Consider the following 25799-nt stretch of genomic DNA (forward strand, 5'->3'; position numbering starts at 1 on the left):
GGGTTTCATTCCTGGCACCCCATCTGGTCCCCTGAGCCCTCTAGGAGTGATCCCTGAGCATAGAAGCAGGAGGAAACCCTGAGCACTGCAGGATATGATCTTAAAACCAAAAATACCATATTGGATAGACCTGAAATGCTGACATCACCCAGAGATTCACAGAACGCTTGACTCTGTGACTGGATTCAGGGCAGACCTGCTGCCTGCTGACCTACCTGGCCCTGGACAGGACCGTGGCCTGGCAGAGCACTTGGTTCTCGAAGAAAGAGGAATCCATGACTTAAGAGCACTATTCTCAAAGAGAAGCCCAGCTCCTTGTGAATGATCACAGCCCCAGTCGTAAGCATCTCAAACTAGTGCCTGAAATCTGCTCTTTTAAAGTCAAGAGCAGCCCTGTACCCCAGACCCAGGGAACTGCGGGGAGGGGAGGGCAGCAGTGAAAAACATGCAAGGAGGAGGCCTGGCATGAGATTATGAAGAAAACAGATTTCTGAAGGAAACAGAAAATGAAGAAGCAGAAAGAACAAGGTGACAGACACATCAGGACCAGGTGGCCACACACAGTCTGGGAGCTATCCTTCCGCTTCCTCCTCCCACATCCTGATCTGCCATGCATCACGCTGCAGCCACTGTCCGTCGCGTGGCCGTACCCACAGTTTGTCATGCTGTCTGGGTGAGGCGCGTGGCTGTACCCACAGCCTGTCCCACTGTCCGAGTGAGGATGTGGCTGCACCTGCTTCATTTTCAGTCAACCACGGCCACCCCTGAAAAAAGGAATATGGGCCATACCCGAGCCGCATATCTGGATTGTGGGTTTACCCCGTCACATGCCCACGCACACAACTGCATTGCCAATGAGCACACATGACCACATAAGTCGCCGAGTTTGGAAATATCTCGCAAAGACAAGGATACAAACTGGCGGGATATTTTTGAGCTTTTCAAGGACTACACCAAAGAAAACGTTTGTTCAGAAATCACTTCTAGAGGATAAAGGTCAGGTGACATCTTATAGGCCATCTTATGACTTTTGCAGCAGTCTCTGTTGTCACATCAGGAAGTGAGGTGGGTGTGAAAGGATGGACTCTGTCCCCTCGAGTGGGGCATCGGGTGTCGATGAAATGGCAGTGATGGTGAAAGCCGACTAACCTGAGGTCAGAAGACTGCACCAGCTGAGTGATGCACTAAGTTCACCAGACAACACAGCAGTGCTGCTCGGGTGCCTAGAAGGGCTCTTCACCATGGAAATGAAGACATGCCAAATGCCAGCTCCAAGCAGAAACTCCAGGGGAGGCCACTTTGGGAGAAGTACAGAGGTATTTAGGGAAATAGACACATGTCCCTCTTGAGAACATTCTGGTCTGTGTCACAGATGCTGTCCCCCTGCTGCAGGCATACACCGAGGCGTCACTGCACACCTGAAGGGTGTTTTGCCAGGAGTATTGTATGTTCACTGTATGGGTCACCTTTGGTATTTGGTTGCACAATTACGGGTAGAGCACGTGCGAGAGTCCCTCCAAGTAGTAATACAAGTAGCAAATGTTATTAAAGCAAATGCCCTTCAGGCCATGGCTTCCAACAATGCTGTGAAGATTGTCATGGGGATTGCTTGCCACAGAGGGAACTGCCTCTCTCTCACACAGGAGTGCCCTGCAGCACCTGCCTTTGTCTTCCTGCTGCTTGGTGGGCTTCGGAGGTCACATTTTTCAGAGGCGAGGAGATGGAGGGAAAGATGGCGCCACTACAGGGGCATATTTTACCTGTGTGATGCCTTTGTTGAACAAACACCAGGCGATCGTAGCTGGGACAGTACTAGAGTTTCCCGGAGAAGTCACCACATGTGCCATGGACAGCGGTGGACAGTGAGATCTGCACTTGGCTTCTCCGGCAGCCATCAGAGATGAGCTGAAACATGACACACTGTCTGCAGCTGCTGTGCGGTGACCTAGAAGTTGATCCCTGTGACCTACTGGCTGCGCATCCTGGTTTGTCTGGCTGATCCACTTGCTGTGATGCTGCTGAGGCTCTCTTGTGAAGTGCTCAGAGTACTACGGGGCAGCAATGGCCAAAGCAACTTCCAGCCAAAAAACACCCCATTTTGGGTCAGTGGACATGGTACTGACTTATCTTCTTTTGACATCTCACAAATTCCAGATTCACCCAATGACTTTGTCCCCAAAGAATCAGAACTTCTTTTCTGTCATCCCCTACCGAAACCCATATGCATTCCTGAGCACATTCCTGAGTATTTTTGTGCATCCTTTAAAAAGATATATTATCCATTTAAAGAGAACATTATCTTTTGGTCCATGGCTAACCAGATCACTGCAGAAGGTTCAGTCACAGAGCGGCTGCTAACCTCCAACCTAAGTCCTTTCTAGAATTCTCATTTCTCTGTGTCAATATTGAAAGTAAAGGCAATTATGGACAAGATTCTCCTTGGGACTGTAAGAACAGTTCCCTGTGGTAAGAATTGGCACCAGGGCCCGTTGCATTCAGAGAAGCAGAGGAAGAATCTGAGTATTTAAGAATATAAGATCTGGGTTTAATATTTGAACAAATTCATGGTTACTTTCTTTTTTCTTTCTTTTTTTTTTTTGCTTTTTGGGTCACACCCGGCGATGCTCAGGGGTTGCTCCTGGCTCATGCACTCAGGAATTGCTTCTGGCAGTGCTCAGGGGACCATATGGGGTGCTGGGAATCGAACCTGTGTCGGTCATGTTGGCTGCGTGCAAGGCAAACGCCTTACCCGCTGTGCTATCGATCCAGCCCCTCATGGTTACTTTCAACATAAGACACCGTGTATGTGCATGTGCACGCGCGCGCGCGCGCGCGCGCACACACACACACACACACACACACACACACTTCACTCCCCCCAGTTTCCCTATCTCTACCATGGAAATCAGTTGCTCTGCAAGTTGCAAGTCAGTAAGAAGCATGTGGTTATAATTTGTGAATGGCAGACCAGAACTAATGTGTCAGACATTAGTTACAATGAAAACCAGGCCATTAGGCCAGCAGGCTATGGCCTGGCTGTTGATTCTGTTCTCTTAATTCTAGGGGCAAATGTTGTTTTATTTGGTACTGGAGGCTTCTGGAGGCTTCAAATGAGAATTTCAGTTTGGAAACAATGAAGCTAAAAACCCAAGCGTCTCCAAGGTGGGCTTTGGGGACAGGGTGGCAACTGCAACCCTCACCATGGCTGTAAGCAACAGGAACTTCAACCAGGCAGGAGGCGGACCTGGCCTGGAGCCTCATTTGTACAGTCATTTGCACTGAATGAATTATAAAATACTCAATCCCAGAAGAATAAAATCTTTTCCAGATGGTCTATTACCATTACAGAATAAGACAACTTAGGATGCCTTAACTCCACTTTATCTTTTTTCCATTAAGCTACAACTACTATTTAGTTGAACGAGAACTCCTATATGCAGATACATGAGACCACAATCCAGGAAGTAAGACCTAACTACTATTTAAATCTACTAAATTTTACCAACTGATTCACTTGATCACTTGACATCCCTTTACTTATCGATTTGCTTGAGCAGGCGCCGGTAACGTCTCCATTTGTTCCTGTCGCGTGCTAGTATAGGCCAATGGCATCTGCTCACTCCAGGAACACGAAGAGCCTCAAACCAATCATTCAGGGTCTTGACGAAGAACTCTGACCATCTCATAGGTGGGTAGCCATGCGATCTTTTGACGTCCTGTGGAATCCAGTCAGTAATGGCTCTAGTCCAGCGGTTGTCTCCAAATTGCAGTACATGTCCAGCCCATCTGATTTTGATGCCTTGGCAAACGAGACAGCATCACTGATTCTCAATCATTGATGAAGGTCGGAACTCTGGATTCTTTCTCTCACTTGAGTGGAGCATGATACTCCAAACATAGCTCTTTCAATTCCTCTTTGGGAGACCCGAATAGTGTTCTCATTCTGTTTTCATAGGGCCCAGGTCTCTGAGGTGTATGTTAATACAGGAAGAACGGTGGAATCGAAGAGATGTGCTTGGAGACAGAGGTTCTTCATCCTTAGTTATTTCTTCAATGCTCTTAAGGCATTCTAAGTCGTTCTCTTCCTCCTGCACAACTCAGGTGCCAGGTCATTTGTCATGTTGACTTCTCGACCTAGGTACATGTAACTGTTGCATTCGGAGATGTTCATTCCATGGAGAGCAAAACGAACGTCAGGAACCAGTCCATTTCTCATAAACGTTGTCTTTGTGAGATTCAGCTGCAGTCCGTCCTTTTCACACTTACGGTCTAAGTCGGCCAGCATTTGTGCCGCTTGGCTAATGTTTGGTGTTATTAGAACGATGTCATCAGCAAAGTGGAGGTGGTGTAGTTGCTGACTGTCTATCTTCATTCCCATTCCTTCCCATTCCAGTCATCACATGACGTTCTCGAGGGTGGCACTGAAGAGTTTTGGTGAAATGGTATCACCCTGCCCAAACCCTCTCTTGACATCGATGATCACTTCCTGATTAGACTTTTTAAAAATTATCATTAAAAGCTGATACTAAGAAACCAAGTAAAACACAATCATTCCATTATTTTGTGCACACGCACATGTATGCATGAATTAACTTGTCATCTCAGGGTTAAAAACCAGGCGATTAGTTCATATCAAAAAACTGGGCAAAGATGGGCAACGACACAACAGCCCTACCTGGGAGCCAGAGTAGAAGCCAGGAAGTGAGAGACAAGCACTGGCAGCGGATCACGTGTGAGGGTCCCAGGGCCCGTCCCGTGCTCAGTGCTCAGCCTGTGCTAGATGTCGGTGCCCAGCTGAAGCCTCCCACCCCCCACCCTGAGCAGCAGCTTCCTTGCCTTCTTTATCAGGCTTTCCTGTGGCTTCAGAAGATTCTGATTATGTCCTGGGGTCCCCTGAAGTCCTGTGGGGGGAAGGGACAAACTAACAAATGTTACCAGGTGGCCGGGCGGGATTTTAGCTTGCGAGTGGAGCTCCCCCTGCTGGTGGCAGTGTAGAGCAACAGGCCTGGGTGGGAAAGGGGTTAGTGGAGCTAGTGGAAGTAGAGACCCCTTCCCTGCAGGAGGGAAGCCCGCTGAGAGAGAAAGAAAATCACCCCAAAGTAGGTGGCTCCTGGAAACCGAGGGCTGAGAGAAGTGTCACACATTAATCCATTTCTCTTGTTTTGTTTGTTTTGAGGCCACACCCGCTGGTGCTCAGGGGTTACTCCTGGCTCTGCACTCAAATCACTCCTGGTGGGCTCATGGAACCTTATGGGGTGCTGGTGGTCGACCCCAGGTCAGCTGTGTGCAGGGTGAATGTCCATGCTGTGCTCTCACTCTGGCCTCTCTCATACTCTTAGTTCCTGCAGTTTCCATGCATTGGTACCGTGCATGGAAATCAAGACACAGAAATGGTTATAGTCACTGCCGCCATTAAGCTCATCGCCAGCTTAAGCATTCTGGATGTTCTCAAAAGTGTAGCTGTGACTGTGGCCGCGCAACATCTACAAACTCTACAATACTCACATCCCAGAAGGAGCACATCAGATTGGATGGGGATGTAATGTAACCAACTAGGCTCAACTAACAGAAACATTAACACAGAAGGCTCAGCTAGCAGCAACAATAGCTTAAACTCTCAAACAAAGACTAATGTCCTCATGGTGAGATACAACAATTTTCACAAATTTTCTTTTACCTAAGTTTTTTTTTTAATAATTCCATTAGCCATTTAGAGGTTATAAGCAACATAAAATAAATTATTGTGGGCCTGCTATGGGGGCTTTAGAGGAGGTTGGGAAAATGGGGACAATTGTGGAGGGAAGGGGACAGTAGTGGTGGGATTGGTGTTGGAATATTGAGTGCCTGCAACGAACTGTGGTGTTTAAATAAAATGGGGGAAAAGTAAAACAGGTTATAAAAATAAAAGTCTCAGTGAAATGAAGCATCCACTAAAATGACACATCAAAACATATTCACGAATACTTTATTTTCCCTCCAAAGATATGAACATGCCCCAAAGATATGAAAATGCATCCAGCTTTTCTTCCTTGGTGATTTTCTATTTAGAATAGTTTAACTCTGCTCTGGAATTTGTATAACTCAGCAAGGTACACAGGATGGCTGATACATGGTCATTTTAAGAGTTCTAAGCGGTAGGGCGTTTGCCTTACAAGCGGCCAACATGGCTGACCCGAGTTCAATTCCTCTGCCCCTCTCGGAGAGCCCGGCAAGCTACCAAGAGTATCTTGCCTGCACGGCAAAGCCTGGCAAGCTACCCATGACATATTCGATATGCCAAACACAGTAACAACAAGTCTCATGATGGAGATGTTACTGGGCCTGCTCGAGCAAATCAATGAACAACGGGAGGACCGTGGACTGTGGTTAAAGTATATGAAGTCCTTTCAGTATTTGCTTTTAAGCAGAGTTTTAGATTAAGTCAGATTTTATTAGCATTCACTGTACCGAAAGCCAGTGGACTCAGTAGTAGTTTTGCTTATGAAAAAGTCATTGAAAATTTAGCTTAATGGGGTGCCCGGGGGGAGGGGTGAGACCCCCTCCCTGCCCCAAGGGACCGAGCCCCAGCAGCTGAAAACTTCCAGAACTCAACTGCCACCATGCTCAAGGCCATGCTCAGGGCTGCTCTCCACACGCTCAGACTGAGCCTCACCCACGAATGAACCTATTCCTGGACCTTGCGGCCTTGACACTTCATACCACACACCCTATCCAAGAGTACCACACCACATTTGATGGGGTTCAAAATCGGAGGCAAACAATCTTAGAGGGAAATATACATATATATACATATATATATATAAAGCACATAAGGCTCAACCTTTAACAACACGTTAGTGATCTCTTATAGAAGGGCTTACTGGCTCCTGGGTAAAATACAACAACCTCCATACTCTTTCCTGTAAGGATACTTTTTTGTAGCATTTTCAGTGGTTTTTCATAACAAACAATACAAAATACATTATTTCAGTTTTGCTTTGGGACAGGGATTGGGGTACAGGATGGAAACATCCAAAATATGGTGGTTGGGAAGGTGTAATGGTGGTGGAATTAGTGTTTGAATATTAAATTTAATGAAATATTGTGAACGACTTTATGAAATAAAAAAATTTAAAAAAAAGTTTAGCTCAAGTATGTTTAAACTATGCATACTAAGAACACGTGAGAATCAACAGGAAGAAGATAATCTCTGCTAGGATTTGATGAATGAGAAAGGCACGTGACCTGGGTCAAGAATATTTTAGCAACTGGGGCCAGAGACATAGTACAGTGGGTAGGATGCTTGCCTGGCATGCTGCTCACCCAGGCAGGTTCTGTCCCTGGTATCCCATATGTTCCCCTGAGCCACACCAGGAGTGATCCCTGAGTGCAAATCCAGGAGTCAGCCCTGAGCATTGCTGGGCGTGGCTCCCCCCAAAACCAACCAAATAAGCAAGCATGTTAAGATCTCCATGATCTTAGGAGGCAGAGCTGCCATTCAGAGCCATGACAAGCAGTACACTCACCACAGGTGACAGTGTCCGTTCGTAGGCGCCTGGGAAATCGCTTTCTCACCTAGCGTCTTCCCTGAAAGGTAAACATGCTTAGGCTTAGTACAACGCCGTTAATGGGAGGGTTTCATACAACACGGTCCCACACCATACCTGCCACCAGCATCTTCCCGGGAGCCTATGGGTGGGGGTCGCTGGGCTCTGTCAGTGCTTTCCTAATGCTCAAAGCATCAGCTTTGCCTGAGACTACTGAGTGCCCCTATATGAGAACCTTGGGAAGTCAGGGGCCACTGAGCCCCAGTCAGATGCAGGGCACAGGAAGCCGTGGGGAGTGAACTGGAGACGGAGCAGGTGCCTGCAGGGGAGGCTGGCACGGTGTGTGTGTGTGTGTGTGTGTGTGTGTGTGTGTGTGTGTGTGTGTGTGTGTCTGCAGGTCAGCACAGGCTCCAGAGTGGATAATGTCCTCTTCTTCCTGTAGTTCACAGAACTTCCAGGTCTATAATGAACACTGTGGGCTGAGGTTTTATCTCTTGCTTGAAGAATCAAAATACATACAACAAAAGTGAAACCACTCTGAGCCAGAGCAATAGTACAGCATTTGCCTTGCACAAGGCCAACCCAGGTTTGATCTCCCACATCCCATAGGGTACCCTGAGTGCAGAGCCAGAGAAGACCCTTGAGCACCACTGCAATGACTACTGCTAGTGATTTGTGCCAGAAATAAAGCAGTTAGCAAAGAAACATAAATATTCCAGAAGGGTTATCACTTTATTCAATGTTCTTACACAGATAGTTACATCATTCAAATTAACAAATAATATTCTTTGTGTAGCCCAAAACAAAACAAAACAAAACAAAAAAAAACCAATGAAATCACTCTGAAGAGCTTTCATCCAAAGTGGCTGTTTTGTTTCACATGTCTCCCTGGGGCCCTGCCTTTTCATTTTATTTACATTTTGCCTTTAGAAGACAATCCAATGACATGCCAAGTGTTAATTTATAGTCCTATCCATTAAGAGAGCCTGTGTATAAATTGACATAAACTGGAAGAAAACCCACACATGAAGAGTTTTAATACCAACTGGACTAATCGTGGGTGTGCAGAACAACAGGCTAACTGTGAAAAGACACAGCACTTTCAATCCATGCGTTAGAAACAAAGGCACCTTTTCCTGAGCTGCAAGCCAGCAGCAGCCTTGGGCGCCCCAAGGCTCCTATAAAACAGAGGTGACACCAGCATGGAAGTGGGGCAGTTCTTCCCGGGTTCTCAGAGGAGAGACAGCCAGGGCAGGAGAAGACTGGGATGACCGTGGAATTCAAGGGGTTCTGATTTCACAGGACTACATGCTCCTAGAGATGGCACACGGCTGTTTTGTGGGCTTTGGTTTTGGGCCACACCCATTGATGCTCAGGGGTTAGTCCTCCTGGCTGTGCTCAGGGGACCCTATGGGATGCTGGGAATCAAACCCAGGTCAGCTGCATGCAAGGTGAACACGCTGTTCACTGTACTATCTCTCCAGCTCCAAAATGATTTTACTAAAAAAAAAAGAAAGAAAAAAGTCTTCCTGTCTGTAGATTTTGTATATTCTTCAGTATCAAGACATAATGATATGGGTTAAACATAATGACTTACTATTAACATCTGGTAATTAAACACCATTAAACTAATTAAACAGAGCTAATCACTGCATCCCCTTTGGCCCCATCTCCTCACGCTAAGCTTCATCATTTCTAAGATAACATAAAATTCATTAGTGGTTCATAGTAGATGATCACTGAATTGAATAATCAGGCTTTATAAAATACTCACCGACATTAGCATAATGCTTCTTCTCACCTACATTCGTAGATAGCTCACACATGTCTCCATAAGCCCGAGCCAACCGCCAAATAAACTCGATTTCATCTCTAAACTGAAAAGAAGAAATTGCACTTTGGGTGAACTCAGTTGGGATAAATACTGATTGCAGTTATATGAGCCCTTATGAGAAAGGAAACTTAAAAATCAGTCTTTTCTTCCCCCACAGGGAAGCAGGAGGTCTTATTTCTTTTTATCTGTTACATTAAATATATCAGATTAATAAAGAGAATCAAAATCCAGCTGCAGAGATCATATTTTGTGACCTTATGGGCCCCCAAATTCTCCTTTATTTACTTCTCAGAAGTCGTAGCCCGAAGCGTGTGGCACCCACTATTCAGCTTATGTGGCCGTGGCATGGTGCACGTGGAGCAGCACTCACACGAAGGGCTCAGACTCCCAAGTAGGTGACTGCCATGCATCGCTTACCTTCTCTCTGTGGTCATAAAGTAGTTCAAAACTTTCCTTCTTGCTAGAATCATTCGTCCGTAAACGATCGGCCTTCTGAAGGAGGTCATCTAAGCTTAATTCTTCTATGTGGGTGTTGAGTTGCTTCATGACAGGAAAGTTCTGCTCTTCTGTGTCTGTATTGGCGGTGTTGTATCTAAAATCGCAGAGAGAATGATCAAGTCCCTTGAAGGTTTCTGAGCCTGAGCCAGACGGCTGTGCTCACTCCTCTCTGCTGCTGTCCATGCTGCCCTCTTGGCCCATCCCACTGGGAAGAAGGAGGAGGCTCTGGCGCCACCTCGGCCCGCCCCGACCTGCCTACTAACCCCATTCCTCACCCATACTGCGGCCTCTGATGCCATCCACATGCTCCTGCCTTGGGGCCTGTTCGCTGTTCCATGCTATCCCCCAGAAGAGCACAGAACTCCTGGTCTCACCTCGGGCACTGCCCACCACCCGCCACCCAGGTCAGTCTGAAGCATGGCAGCTCTCACAACCCCACCAATGCATACCCTTGACCCCCATCTCCTCACCATGCTTAGCTTCATCACACTGCAGCAGAAGCTTCCTTCAACCATGAATGTCCACTTTACTGACGGATCAGAACCGCCAAGTGCTGGCGGACTAGCTACTGCTCCAGAAAAGTGATTAGCTAATGAACACACGGAAAAATGTTCAGTACTCATCAGTCATTGAGGACATGCAAATCCACACTACAGTGGAATATCACTGAGCTGTCCGAGTCCACTGAAATAAGAGACTGCAACAAGTGCTGAGTGGATATAGAGGGACTGGAACTCTGTCCACAACGGGACTGTGAAAGGCTGTTTGGAAAACCCTCTGGCAGATGCTGAGGGCCTCAGACGAAGTCATCACTACTCAACGGTGACCCTCCTAAGCACGTCTGCAAGCAGTCAAAATCGATGTTCACACAGAAGCCCTGCGGGGACACCGCAAATACCTTCTTTCTAACAGTGTAAAAATGGAAATGTGACCCAAATGCTCATTATCTTATGAGTGGGCAGCCTGGCGAGGAAACGGAGGAATGAGACTCTTAAGACAAAGACATCCAGTCTGCTGAGTGGTAGGAGCCAGGCCCTGATGCCACCTTCAAAAATGCAGGATTAAAGGCACCCTAAAATCAAACTCATTCACTGACTGCTGTGCCACAGACAAGGGATGAGAGAGAACAAGAGAGTCCAGAGGTCCTTTCGGTGGTGAAGATGTTTCAAAATTAGGGGTGGTGGTTCTACACTGTGAAACCTACCTGCTTGCATACTTCGCAAAAGGGTGAATTTTATGGTATGTGAAAAATATCTCAATAAAGATGACACTGTTTAAAAGGAAAAGGAGCAGAATGTTGAATATCCTGTAGCCATTAAACAAATCAAATCAGAACTTAAGTATTCACTCACAAACTCAAGAAAGAAATATTACAGAAAATTCTAGCAAACAGTCAAAGAATGGAATTTTACTGAAAATCTACTATTTTGCTAATTACAAATAAAAGGAGAGTCTTTGCTAACTTCATAAACCTAAATTGAAATAAAAAGCAAAAGAGGACAGTACAAGAAATAAAAATTACAGTCCGGGGGCTGGAGCGATAGCACAGCAGGTAGGACTTTGCCTTGCATGAGGTCGACCCGGGATTGATTTCCAGCATATGATCCTCCAAGCATTGCCAGGAGTAATTCCTGAGTACATGAGCCAGGAGTAACCCCTGTACATCACCGGATGTGACTCAAAAAGAAAAAAAATTATAGTCCAATTTCACACAAACGTAGGTCTATTTATTCCTAGGCTGTTAATGGATTTTATGCTTTCTCATAATGAATTAACGGTTAAATTTAATGGCTATGTCTGGTAAGTTGACTTTAAAAAATACTTATAGAGATTTTTATTGTATTTTTAAAAACTAATTAATGTAGATACTTAAGCATTATCTATAATATAATACTTTCTAACATAAAGTCATATTCTCTTTTTAGAATAAAATACACTTTTATACTTTTATAGACCTGTTCAGATTTTCCCTTAAAATTTTCTTAATTCTTCTCTCCTTACTGAATTGTTTATTTATAAAATTTAACTACTTTATGTAAATTTAAAATGGCATTGGCCTAGAGTTATTCATACTATTAATATGTTTAATTCTTATACCTGTGAAAAATGATAGTTTTTCTGGGCCACACCACAGCACCAGGCTGTGCTCAGGGGTTACTTCTGGATTTGCACACAGGGATCATTCCTGGCAGGGTCAGGGGACCATATAGAGTGCTGGGAATTAAATTGGATTGGCTGTGTGCAAGGCAAGTATCTTAACACTGTACTATTTTTTTTTTAATTAGCAATATTTCTGCAAGACTAAGAAAAAAGGAGAGAAGACACAAATAACAAAAATCAGAAATGAAAGACCAACTTGACAGAATAAAGAGGACTAGAAGCAAGGACACAAATAATAGCATGCTGATATGTCGAAGAATAACCCAGATAAAACATAAATTCCTAGAACAAGAACCTACTAAGATAGAATTGGGAAGATTTGGAAAATATGACTGACTCTCTAAGTCTCAAGGAGATCAAATCAGTGAGAATTCAGGGCTGTCAGAGACATGGCTGAAGTCCACTGAACACTTGGACAGTTGATAGCTGTGCCCAGCCCCATCAGAACAGTAGAGGGAAAGGCACACTTCCTGAATGATTCCTTTCACGGGTCGGCCTCCAAATGCACACAAAACTACCGGGACAGAAAATGAGACTGATGTCCTTGATAAACAGTGAAGCCAAACACCTCAACAAAATAGACAACTTGAAAACACATGAAAATGACAACATGCCACAACTGAGTGGTTTGCCCTGAGAAGGCAAGGCCAGTTCACCAAGTGAGGCTCCTATCACAGGCCACCTGGACACGCCATCTCAACTGTCATAGAGGAAAAGCATGGGACAGAACTGATTCCCCTCTCATGCCAAGAATGGTGACAAGTGAGCAATGAACAGGAACAGAGTCAACGTGATGAGGGTCATGTAGATGAAATTTCTGTGCACGTTGCCGATTTTGGGGTCCCCCTCATTCCAACTTGAGAAGTGTGATTTTTTTTGACTTTTTGAGGCCCCTTTGGCTCTCTGGAGAAGTATATACCTCTTTCTCTTCCTTCTTGTATCTTACTAAATAAAACTATCTTACTTCAAAATATAAAACCAAAATAATAAACAAAATATTTTTTAAATAAAAAATTTTGAAAAAATATAAAAAGATTCACTTTGTGCTCTGCACTCAGGGATCACTCCTGGCAGGGTTCGGGGACCGTATGTGATGCCAAGAATTGAACCAGCGTCAACTGCATTCAATGCAAGCGCCTTAACCCCTATATTATCACTCTAACCCCAAGATTTACCTTTAATAATAATAATAATAATAATAATAATGTTTGTATCCTATATATTATTAAATCTGACTCTACTTCAGAATTTTCTGAATTCCCAGATACGTTCTGTACTGAAAATGCTAAGTTAAGAGCCTTCACCATGTCAATGGCCTGGCTTAACAATCTCATGACTAATCTTGGAAGAGACACTAAGCCATGCAGATGAAAGTCACGGGTGCACTAGTCTTGGGCACCCTCAGGAGAGGGGTGGGCCGAGTCCCCGCCCTGCAGCTGCACCGACAGCCCACAGCCGCCATCATGCAAACAGCCCAGCTCCACTGCTTCACGACTGATCTTGCAGATGCCAGGCAGGTAAAACTCCAGGTCGGGTCTTTGGGCTGAAAACTCTGGGGTCTTCTTGGTGTAGGGGTGGGTGGCCTCCCCCAGTAGCCCCATATTTTGAGAAGCCCCAGCAGCCACACCCACAGTCCACAGTCGCCGCCCCCTAAACACTGGCTAGTTTCACAGCCTCACGACTAGACTAATCTTGGAAGAAATGCCAAACAGAGGATGAAAACCCTGGGAACCCTCAGGAGGGGGCAGGCCACTGTCATTCCAGCTCCACATCTCCAAACCCCACAGTCCTCACAGTCCAGTGGAGCACAGCACACAAGGTGGGAAAGTAACGCAGAGACCAACTGCGTTAACACAGAAGCTCAACTACCAACAAAAAGCCCAGTAAACGCTTAGACATTGGCTTTAGTAACACCAATGTGAGCTGTTACTTTTTTCACAAATTTTCTTTCACTGAACTATTTTTTTGTAATTCATATACCATTTCATTCTTTCACTGAACTATTTTTTTGTGATTCAAATACCATTTCATTGTAAAAGGTAAAGGCCCTCCCGTTGATCGTCGCAAGCAATATAATTTATTTTGTGCCTGTCAAGGTGGTAGGCTTGGGGGTGGGGGTAGAGTGGGAAATTGGGGACAATGGTGTAGGGAAGGTCACACTGGTGGTGGGACTGGTGCCGAAATACTGACTGCCCAAAACAACTGTATTATGAACGACTTTGTAAAGCACTGTTAAATAAAGTATTTTTTTAGGGCTGGAGCGATAGCACAGCGGTAGGGCGTTTGCCTTGCACGCAGTCAACATGGCCGACCCGAGTTCGATTCCTCCGCCCCTCTCGGAGAGCCCGGCAAGCTACCGAGAGTATCTCGCCCGCACGGCAAAGCCTGGCAAGCTCCCCGTGACATATTCAATATGCCAAACACAGTAACAACAAAGTCTCCAATGGAGACGTTACTGGGCCCGCTCGAGCAAATCGACAAACAATGGGAGGGCCTTTACCTTTGCCTTGTTTTTTTAAAAAAGAAAATTCTTAAAGATCTGTCTTTGTTACAGTCTATATATTTCTACTACAGTATATGTTTGCTTATCACCTGAGCCTTCTATTAGGAAAAGCGTCTTCTGACACCAGGAAGATAGCTGAGCAGATACCCAGGACATGCTGTGACAGGGGGCTGGCTCCACCCATTAGCTAGGAGTGTCCCCAGTAGAGGTGTATAAGACATGGGTGCTCAAGGAACACAGCGCACTCAGAACACCATCTGCCAAAGCAGAGCAGAGCATGGTGACAGGCACCTAGCCGGGCTGGCCTGGTGTGGTCATAAGCTGAGAGAAACCTGCCAAAGGCTTCACAGAGGGAGGCAATCATCCAGACATCATATTCCAACACAACCGACCAACTGGTCTCCAAAACAAACAGTGCCCGGAGTTCAGTGGAGACGGTCACGTGGGGTGGGGGAGGAGGTGGGTGGGGGCTTGGGTGGATCCTCTACGAGAACTGGGCCATACTCTAGGCTGCTGGACAGGGGACTGAGGGGGCGGCCTTGAGAGAGAAGGTGAAATCTGGAGTGACCTTATAGGAGCAAGTCTGCTGGGTGATGTTCTTCCTTCAGCTTGACAGGAGAGCTTGAGGACAGCCTCTTCCATGCCTTCTGACACCCTTGTGGTCCAGGGCTGGCCAGAGCATCCGACTTCGGAGCCACTTTGAGGCCCTTGATTTGCTGTGGCCCTGTGTGTGATACAACAGTTCCTCAGGAAGAATGAGTCCACGCTCAGGAAAGACAGGAAGGAAACTGTGCCTAGCTGGCTGCCTGCAGCGGCTGGGCACGGGGCTGGGCCTGCCTGGCTACTGAGCTGTGTGGTGCTGTCGAGCTCAGCAGAAACCAGGGCTGTGTTGGGCTCCAAAGCCTGCAGACTGCTGGCTTTGGGAGGACATGGTAAGCTCTGCACACTTGACTTGAGAGAAGAGAGGCTGGCGCTCTCAGTACAATTGACCACGGTGAGCCTGGGGGATGAGGACTCATTGACACTGGATTTTCTCTTTTTTTCGGGATCAAAGTTAGCTCTGCTTTGCTGATGGGGCAGGGAGGCACTGCTTCTCTGACACGTCAGGCGAAGGTGGCTTTGGCTCTTGGTGGAAGGACAGTGCTGATGGTAAGATGAGGCCTCCCTATTCCTGGTAGACGAGTTGGCGAAGTGTGGCAGCGGCCAAGCTTCAGGAACAGGAGGGTGAGCTGCATGTGCGGTGGCAGTGGGTCCCTTATGTGAGGAGGCCTGAATCGCTGCCTCCAAGTACTGCTTCTCTTTGTTGCAGCTAGGGTGACAAAAATGTCAAGTCAGGGGAGAAGGTGGGTGGCAGAGGTGTGGCTCTGTAGGGCCCTGAGACCAGCACTACCAGACCAGTCTGGACACGGCTGGGAAGGAGACAGTGATGGCGTGTAGGATAACATTGGGTTTGTCCTTTTAGCCTTGCTACAGGGAACTTAGATTGCCTTAAAGCAATGTCCTTCTGTAGGGACACAGGAAGACAGTTAATATTATGTTCTTGTAACTTGGGAGTTGGTTGACTACAAATAATATTTACTCCTGGGCATCTGCTTTCTTAACCCAGTTGCCCTTAGTTCCTAGCACCCCAAAAGCAGGGGCCCAACGAGGGACTGAATGGATCCAGGGCAAGCTATGAGCTGCCCTGGCATTGAAATGGGCCAGGCCAAAGTGCCACAATACTCAACTATAAGTTGAGAGCATGATCATAGACAGTGGTGGACATGGGGATGGGATGTGTGGAAGCAGCCAGGCAGATGCCTGGGTCTGAAAGATTCTCTCTGACTTGTGGGGAAAGAAAGATTCACATGAGGGCATGAGAACTCTGGGGTCCTCTGGAGGAAGAGACAGAACTTCCTGGTTAGTATCTGTGTGGAATCCAGCTTTCAAAACCATGGTCTTGAGAGGAGTCTAGAAGAACAAATTCAGACCCAATGATGCCAAAGATAGAAAATATCAACACAGATACAACAGGGGCCCTCCTGAAAGAACATTTCAGCTTAGTATCCAGATAGTCCAAATACTCCACTCTTGGGGGGGGGGGGCGGGGCAGGAGCAGCATTAATACTTGGTTCACACAGAGTTTAATGTTCTGAGCACAAGAGGCAGATGGAAATGTGATTTATTTACTCTTTTAAAAGCTTACCTTAAGCATTTTCCCATCTTGAGTTTAATCAAAAGCAAATCTTTCTCTTCCTAAGTCATTGCCCTTAAGTCTTGTAGCCCTGTGCTGGTGAACAGCCCAGAAGACTGAATGCTCACAGTGCAGTAACACACCAGAATGAAAGAAGATTCTAGAATCCAGTGACTGTGAATGGCAAGGCTGTCAGAAGAGCTGTGATTCCTGGGGCTGTGGGCTGTATGTTCAAAGGAAGGGAGGACAACCTGGGTTCGATCCTTGGCATCCCATATGGTCCCCCAAACATAGCCAGGAGTAATTCCTGAGTGCAGAGCCAGGAGTAACCCCTAAGCACTGAAGATACAGTATAACGATTTCTGTAACACCCAAGTAGCTCCAAATACCAAAGTTTCTTAACAAATGTGATTTTGACCAAATTAATCATTCTTTGCTTCAAATTCTATCAAAAGAAAATGTAGCACATATCAGTGTTTATAAAGTCATATCTGAAAGAGTATTTGAAACATTTTAGGATTATGTATGTTTCTACTATAATCATCTTGGTATTTGGAACTGTCAGTTTATATTATATCGTTTTGAGATACATTATTTTGTTTATATAAGGCATACTTTTAGGGATATATGGAGATGGATCAAAAGGCTGGAGTAAATGTTTGAATGTTTTGCATGTGAGCACTCCAGGCTTAATGCTTTGTACTGCATGGTCCACAGAGAATCATCAAAAATAGCCACGGAGCATTCCTGAATGCCCCTACAGAAGTAAAGATATTTAATCAGTAATGATTATTATGTCAGAATTCATAATTGCTAAAATAATAGGCTCCAATCTTAATTCAGCCTAATCCTAATTCAGAAGAGGAATGAAAAGTAAATATTCATCTGTAACAAAATTCTGGTTTACCTCCTTATAGACAGCTGGAAGACTACACTGACCAATTGTGAGGTTGGGCCCTTCATGTGACTGGCTCAGGTCAATGAAATAGTAAAGAAGACCACTTCCCTGCATTCTTTGAAAGAAATAAACTGAAATAATTCTGAAGAAAAAAATCCAAAAGCCCAAGTAGCAAGCGTCTTTTCTCCCCCAAATGAAACCAACCTCTTCTACCTGGGCAGAGAGGAATGCCTTCTTTGGTTGTAGTTTTTGGTTTGGGAACCACACCTGGTGGTGCTCAGGGCGTATTACTCGCTCTAAACTCAGGGGTCACTTCTGCTGGTACTCGGGACACACATGCAATGATGGGATGGAGCATGGGTCTGCCACATGGAAGGTAAATGCCTAAACCCTGTACTATCTCTGGGCCTGAAATGTTTTCATGTGTGATCACGTGCCCAGAATATGGGGACTGGCCCTGCCACTGTTTATCAAAGGCAAGACCAACATAATTATTGGGAAAGGAACTGTCTTCTCCCACTCCAGAACACAGTGGCTCACTGTCTGTATGGTGAGTGTGTGTGAGCCGGGTGGGGAAATACTGAAGGCATGAAACCCCCAAAGCTCTGCATCACCAGCTTCTCTGCTCCTGCTCTGGCCCCTGGAGGAAGCCCTTCTGTTTTGCTGCAGAGGATGAGCTCTTGACTCATCATATGGCTGTTGTTTGTAATTTCAGTCTACCCTGCAGACTGGCTTATAAGTGACTGGCCTACACTGGTCTGTGGATATGACAGAAGACCCAGACTTTTCGGTCAGAGGTAAGATGGGATCACTCACTGGCACACAGGCAATTGATGATGGGGATGTTTGTGTCCTCGACCCTGATTTCAGAGACCAGGAGTCCATGGTGCTGCTCACAGGAGGGTGGGGGAGCCTCTGCCTTTACAGCAAGACACACATAGAGCTGTGAGATCTGCTCTAAGGTGTATGCCCCCTCCTCAGCTTTTCTGCAGCACACAGAGAAATAGCCCCTGTACCAGCCCTGGGCCCCATATAAACTCAGAGATCAGATGCAAAGGCAAAATGTGGCCCTTGAAAGCCTTGTCCTAGGATGCAGAGTGACAGAAACGGAGCTAGGCCTGGGTATGGCCATGACTTTCCTTTACTACAAAGGTTTGAGCAAAAACCCGTGCAGGAAAGAATGAAGTACCTGTACCATGGAAGATACTCTGGGGATAGTAAGAAGCCACACACTGCGAGGAAGTATTTGCCAAAGATATAGCTGAGAAAGGACTGTGAGCAGAAACAGCACAAAGAGCCCTCGAACCTCAACACGATGCAGAGGAATGATCTGATTTTAAAAGTGGCCGAAGACAGTAAGAGCTGCACAAAAGAAATGAGCTGAAAGGGTCAGGCAGGTTCTGGCCACACATGCCAGGGCCCTGGGCAAGTCAATCCTGAACACTGGGTATAAAAACTATTGGATGAAGGAAGCTAGCATCAAGAGAAGGTTCTAGAAATTCATGCTGATCTGAGAAGATTCAGGAGGGAGGAGACCACTGCAGGCGGGAGACATGGCAGGTTTCAGATTGCAGAATCACCTGCTTAGACAAGACCGAAGACCTCTCTGTACATAAACAGACCCGGGGTTGGCTGAGGCACTGTGAGACTTCCAGAAGCCAGTTCCTCTCAAAAACAGTAAGGCACAATTTTGTTATTACTCCCCTAAAAGAGAAATACTTGTGCCGCTCAGGGGCCATGCACGTGAGGATAACTCTGAGTCATGGACACATCTTCAAATCTCAGGCCTGTGCTGCCCGGCTCGGGAGCCCCCTGATAATTCAAATGCGTCACAGTGAAAAGAAATGGGAAACACACTTCCTTAATCGCATGGGCTACCTCTCACACATATGGGCATGGGCCACAGGGCTGGGTGACCAGCGTCACACGTCCACACCAATACAGCTCTGCTGAGTATCACCTGCCAGAGTCCAAGTAGACTGGTCTCTGTTGGTCAACGGAGACTCATTCTGGCAGCCACTCTCTCCCTCAGCACACATGCAGTGCTACCTTTCACTGGGGTCACTTAGATGCCCATCATCAACACAGACTGTGTTGCCTCACGTACTGTCCACTACCAGACCCCAGCTCTGACTGTCACATGAGCTGAAAAGGTCATGCCAGGTCTCATCTGGTTAGTGGTAGAACTGCAGAAATGCAGAGCGAAGCCCTAGGAAGTGGTGTCCTTCAACCTCCCCACCCCTGCAGCTAGCATCCCTCCTGCCATCAGGAATCAAGTGTACAGATAAGTGGATTGGAACCCTGGTCCACCAAGATCCAACCTGGTACAGGACTGGCTGGTCCATACACCAGCACCAACACAGTACACGATGAGTCAACCAGCAGATGAAGTTGGCAAACACTTACCCTCCTTCACTTTCTGCATCCTCTGAGCTGTTGCTGGTGGCTGGACGCTGCCCAGGGACTGGCCGCCTTTTCCGGGCTCTGTGCTGGGGGCTGGCCCTGGGTAGTGCTGTCTTCCCACCCAGTTCCCCTTGTATGTAATCCTCCAGTTTTGGGAGGGTCTCCTTCAAGGCCCGGACCTCCTCTCGGAGGGCCTCCAGATGGGTCACCAGTTCATCCAGTTTGTCCAGTATGTTTAGTTGCTGGCCTTGAAAGATGCCCATGCCTTCGGGGTCTCCGCGAAGTTTGTGGTGCCAGAGTGTGGGACCCGGAGGAAGACAAACAGGTGGCTCGGCTGAGGCCCGAGGTCTGCGGCCCCGGTAGTACCACAAGAAGAGGCTGATGCCGGCTGTCCCCACCAAGAGCCCAAGGATCAGTTCATTGCTCGTGGAACGTGGCATTTCTTGGGGTTACTCCTAAAATTCAAAGAATACAGAGCAATGTTGTTGCTGTCTTTACCCAAAATCAAAATAATAATAGCGACTTTTTAAAATCAATACTTAGGACCAGAAAGAGAATCTAAGGCTAAGGCTAAGTGGCAGACCCCAGTTGGAACCCTGGCACCCTCGAGTGTCCCCTGAGCAGAGAACCAAGAGTAAGCCCTGAGCACCAGAACCCCTACTTTTGGGAAAAAAAAAAAAACAACCTGGGAGGCTTTGGGTCAGGTGGTCCTGGGCAGAGTCTCATCATCCTGTTGATGACAAATAAGGATGTCAGTTGGCTGGCTGGTGATCACTAGTGTGCAGGGCACAGTGGTCATTGTTACTTCTTACCCATGCCTCATGTAAATAATCAGCTTGAATTAGATTCACTGTCCACAGGACGGAGCTCAAAGGGGCTTTAGCAGTTTGGCCACTTAGCTTTAAGGGCATGACAGAGGCAGAAGGGCCATCTACAACTTTACATCAGTCCTTGCTGTGTCTGGGCTGGGTGGGGTGGAGTTGGGAGCCTGGAGCTGAGAATCCAGACCCAGCCCTAAGCATGGCCAAATACTGGAGTGGAGCAGGGGCTGGGGGGTGGGGTGGAGAAAGCCTGCTGGTAGCCCCAAAAGGCCATTTCCCAGCAAAGGACGATGACTGGGGTCACAGGGGACTGTCTCTAAAGATGCTGAGAACCAGAGTAGAACTTTGGGTGAGTGAGGACCAGGGGCTATGAGTGGAAGCCTCAGTGGGGCAATGGGGCTCAATGGACCCCAAAGGGAGAGAATATTGATTTGTTCGCCCTCCCCCCTGAGGCCTCCAGAGGGTCAAAGAAACCCTGAAGTAACCTAGCCCTGTCAGTACAACAACCAGGGAAAGAAATCCAGACCCCCAACATGCTGTCCCCACTGCGGACCACCAATAACACACAGCCAGATGCAGAACGGGGAGGGGTGCACTCGAGGCAAGGCCACAGAACTGGCCAGAAACATGCTTGTCACTGGAAGGCCTGGAAGTATGTAAGACAACACAAGATGTGGGAGACAGTGCCTTCTAACAGAGCTGAGAAAATGAAATAGCTGAAAGAATGACTGCGTGGGAATAAGGAAGGAAAAATGCCCGGGGTGGGGGCAGCCAACCCAGAGATGTGACACAGACCCTCTTCTCTCTACCCCCTGCCCCCCAACTCTCATGGGGACCCTAACTCTGGAGCTTATAATCTTGGGAGCGGGACCCTTAGGGGGCTGAGCATTTTGGAGGCAGAGCCTTGTAAGACTGCGGAAGGTATCTTCTCCCTTCCCCTGTGCTGGGAACTATGGCTGAGACCTCATTAGTCACAGCTCTGATATCCATGATCTTGGGGTTCTCAACACTAGATATAGCATGAGACTAAGCACCATCTGGATGAAGCCCACAGATGAAATGTGCAAGCCTGCGGGGGCAGCCCTGCACCCCCAGCAGTCTCAGGGTACAGACATGAATGTCCCAGTCACAGGGCAGCTGGGCAGTGGGCTGAACATGTATATGACGAGCTAAAGCAGGGACAGTGTTGATGGGTATAAGCAGGGTGGAAGAAGGAATCTCAGAGATGCCAGTGAACAGGAGAGGGGTGCAGGGAGGGCACACGGGCAGGATGACTCAGTCGCACCGGAAAAACCATTCTTGCAGGAGAATGAGAAAGTGAGAGCTTTAAAGAGTGCCAGGAAACGCCTGCTGAGGCTTCTAGGGAAATGGCTACAAACTGAAATAAGACAGGCTGGAAGATAGAGAGGCTCAGGAGTCATCAGTAGCCAGTGGAGAGCTATACATGGAATTAGGGATGCAGGCAGACATGTGTGGGGACAGGAAGTGTCTTGTCCCCATCTCCAGGGCTCTTTGTAAAACACCTCAGCCAGGCAAAATGGGAAACATGCAGAACAAACTGCCAGCAAGCACAGCCCCCAGGATAAGGGGCAGAAGAAAGGCTGGGGAGGTCTCAGATGATGATGAGTTCAGTGACACAGCCAAGATGCTGCCATGGACCCCAGTGAGGTCACTAAACTGGGAGTTACCACACCAGCTGCCAAAAGGCACAAAGAAGTGGAGGAGATAGACATGGGTCACTTAAGAGTGCCATTGAGGCTGAGAGAAATCCGAAAAGGGGGAATAAAAGACAAAGGGGCCAGGTGGCCAGGGAGGTCATTCATGTGGCTGGACACACCCACGAGGCCCTGGGTTCAATCCCTAGCACCACAACCCCCTGCCCCCATGGCACTGCCAGAAGCACCACCACATGGGTGGCATCAAGAAAGATCTGTAGGGGGAAATGGTACTGAAAGACAGAGAAATGACCCTTTTGTTGACCCATGCAAAGATAATTTTTGTTTGTTTTTGGTGTTTGAGCCATATCTGGCTGTGCACTGGGATTACTCCTGGCTCTGTGTTCAGGGATCACTCCTGGTGGGAATCAGGGGACTATAAAGGGGTACCGGGTATCAAATCTGGGTCTCCTGCTGTGTAGTTTTTTTAAAGATGTGTCTATTAAACACAATTCTCAAGTTAATGGTGCACATAACATGATGACCAAGGGCTCGTGTCCCTTTGGTCCAAGTTGCAGTTTGTGGGTCCCCAGTGACAATACAGGAGGCAGGGCACCTGCCTTCCAGACAGTTTGATCCCAGACCCCTTTGGGTACCCAGCTGGGGGAAAGTCCTGAGCCCCTGCAGGGTGGGCCCAGATATCTACCTGAATAAACGAATAAAAACAAGTCTTGGGAGGGAAACTAGACAGGCGGCTTCGGCTGAAGGACAATGAAAAATCAAGGTGCAAAACGGGACCAAAGGTTCGGGCTGAAGATAAGAACCAAGAATCCAGGGGAAGGAGAAACCCTCAAAATGCCTGTGACACACGGTCGCGCCGCCTCAGGTGACTTCATGCCTGTGAGCTGCAATCCCAGGCGCCGCCTCAGGTGACTGCCTGTGAGAAGCTGCCGCCTCAGGTGACTCGGTTCCCCTGAGCCGCTGTCCTCGGCGCCGCCTCAGGAGACTCTGTGTCCCTGAGCCACTGTCCCCGGCTCTGCCTCAAGTGACTCGGTCCCCCGAGCCACTGTCTGTCCCCGGCTCCGCCTCAGGCGATTCCCTCAGGTGACTCAGTTCCCCAGAGCCGCTGTCAGGTGACTCCCTCAGGTGACTCGGTTCCCCAAGAGCCGCTGTCCCAGCTCCGCCTCAGGTGACTCCCTCGGGTGACTCGGTTCCCCAAGAGCCGCTGTCCCCCGCTCCGCCTCAGGTGACTCGGTCCCCCTGAGCCGCGGTCCCGGCGCCGCCCGGTCGCTCCCGCGGGGACTCACGGCGATCGGGGTCGCGCACAGCTCCGCGCCCGTCCGGCACCGCCGCAGCCCGGACCCAGGAGGCGCGCGCGGCGGGGGTCGCAGGCGTTCCCGAGGGACCCGGGCATCAGCCCCTCCTCGCTGTCACCCGGCGGGGCCCTGAGTGTCGCGCGGGGGGCGGGCGACGCTAGGCGGGCGCTGACCCGGAAGCACATCGCCTCCGGAAGTGCTCCCCCCCCAGGCCAGCGTACGGGACTTCCGGGCAGGTCGCCGCGGCGCGGGGTGAAGCTCGGGCGCCCCCACCCTCGCCCTCCCACTTCACCCCCGCGACCCTCGCCCTTACGAAGACCCCAGGCCCTTTCCGCAGCGAAGTCGGGAACCTGTGACCCGAGGCCCAGCCCCCTGCCCATCACCCCCCTGCGCCGGGGACGCCGCCGTTCCCGGGCCTCCAGGGCCACTGGCCATTACCCACCCGGTTCCGCACGCGCTCAGTAGCCTTTGAGGGTCGCCCCTTCCCCCCACGACACAGTGCTTTGCAGAGACATGATGCTCTGCAGGTGTGACACCTTGCAGAGACTTGACACTCGTACACTGTGGCTTTGTTGACCCAGGCACTGTGCTTGGACACCAGCTTTGGTCAAGCAGTGCTTTGCTAATGGGACAAACTGTCCGGTCCTGCAGAACTTGCTGGATTTTCTGGCGTGGGGAGATTCAGAGCCCCCTGGGTCCTTCCTGCCGCACCCCAGCACCCTGAGAAATTTTTTTAATGAGTCAGGGAGCACCGTCAGACACAGATGCTTCTTTCTTCCCTCCCTGGCCCCAGATCTGTCCTCTGGTGGGTTATACCGGCATGGTTGGCCCCACCCTCCCAGACAGTGGGAGCCCTTATGAGTTGGTGGGTTCAAAAACCAAACCATACCTAGGTGCCATTACACCAGGGGTGTGTGGTGTGTGTGTGTGTGTGTGTGTGTGTGTGTGTGTGTGTGTGTGTGTGTGTGTGTGTGTGTTGGGGTGGCGGGAGGAGGCGGTGACTGTAACCAAAGTCTTCCCCTCTCCATGCCCAAAGCCTGCTCCTGTAAAAGGAACATCTGGGGGAAATCAGGGCAAATCTCAAGTTTCCCACTCAGGGATTATATTGACAGAACTCCGAGGTGCTGGGGATTGACCCCTAGGTGCCAATATAAGGCAAATTCTTAAATCCCTTTTGCAGGCAGCTAGATCTTGAGGGCAGACAAAGTGACTTTGGGGGAGAGTGAGTATACAGAATTTTCTCTCTGATGGGGAAGCAGCCTATGGAATTTGAGGGACAGAATGTGACACCACCCACCAGGTCTCCTGCCCATCACAGTGCCCAGTCCACCATATCTGCGCTCGAAGACTGGGTCCACTCCCCACTTTGCCCCTCCAGCCTTTGCTACAGCCCCAGATGCCTGTCACCTTTCCATAAGCCACACATTTTGGGGTCCTTCTTGGCTCTGCTTTTCTTTGTCTGGAAAACCGTCACCCCCAACTCATGCCAATTTCTGCTTCCCTGAAGGAGTTCTCTGCATATTCCTGTTTTCATTTTCTTTGAGAGTATTGTTCCTGCTGGGTCAGTGGTTAGTGGCCTAGTGGCAAAGTGGCTTTTGCCATGTCTCAGCAGTGTTCCCTTGGGGCGAAGGGTGACAAGACAAGTGGAAGGCATGTGCACTAGAGAGAAAGGCTCTGGAGACTTGCCGGTCCCTGACATAGTTGTCTTCTGAGAAGCATCAAGGGTTTGTACTTCGCATGCTCTGCCTTGGGTCTAGGCTAAGCGGTCATATGTCTGAGAGGAAATGGAACAGAGTGTCAGCCCTCTTTAGCAATACTCTTTGATCTCATTCTCACAACTCCCTGTGAAATGATTTCCAGACTCTTCCTTCCATCCCCTGTCAACTTGCTTGGTGAGGAACTTACTTATTAGGCAGGCCAGAGTCTTTTTCATACTTGAAAGGGGACGTACTTTCTATTCTAGAAATTTGACCTGGGTTTCAAAGTTTGGATTTGGGAATGGTCTGGCATTA

At 48.3% G+C, this 25799-nt stretch overlaps 1 protein-coding gene across 2 annotated transcripts in view; it reads right to left on the minus strand.

The window, feature by feature from the left end:
• Positions 1-23954, minus strand: part of RMDN2 (regulator of microtubule dynamics 2) — a 37216-nt gene extending 13262 nt beyond the window's left edge. For both annotated transcript variants that reach the window (XR_008791949.1, XM_056110672.1), the window contains exons 1-5: positions 23779-23954; positions 19999-20450; positions 9778-9952; positions 9301-9403; positions 7506-7566 (exon numbers count right to left, since the gene is read on the minus strand). Coding sequence is in view for 1 of the 2 variants with exons in the window: in XM_056110672.1 (XP_055966647.1) it covers positions 7506-7566; positions 9301-9403; positions 9778-9952; positions 19999-20435 (776 nt within the window). In the remaining variant the exon portion in view is untranslated. The remainder of the gene's footprint in view (positions 1-7505; positions 7567-9300; positions 9404-9777; positions 9953-19998; positions 20451-23778) is intronic.
• Between the last annotated feature and the right edge of the window lie 1845 nt (positions 23955-25799).

Source organism: Sorex fumeus, unplaced genomic scaffold (genome assembly GCF_029834395.1).
Source record: "Sorex fumeus unplaced genomic scaffold, SorFum_2.1 ptg000010l, whole genome shotgun sequence".
NCBI lineage: Eukaryota > Metazoa > Chordata > Mammalia > Eulipotyphla > Soricidae > Sorex > Sorex fumeus.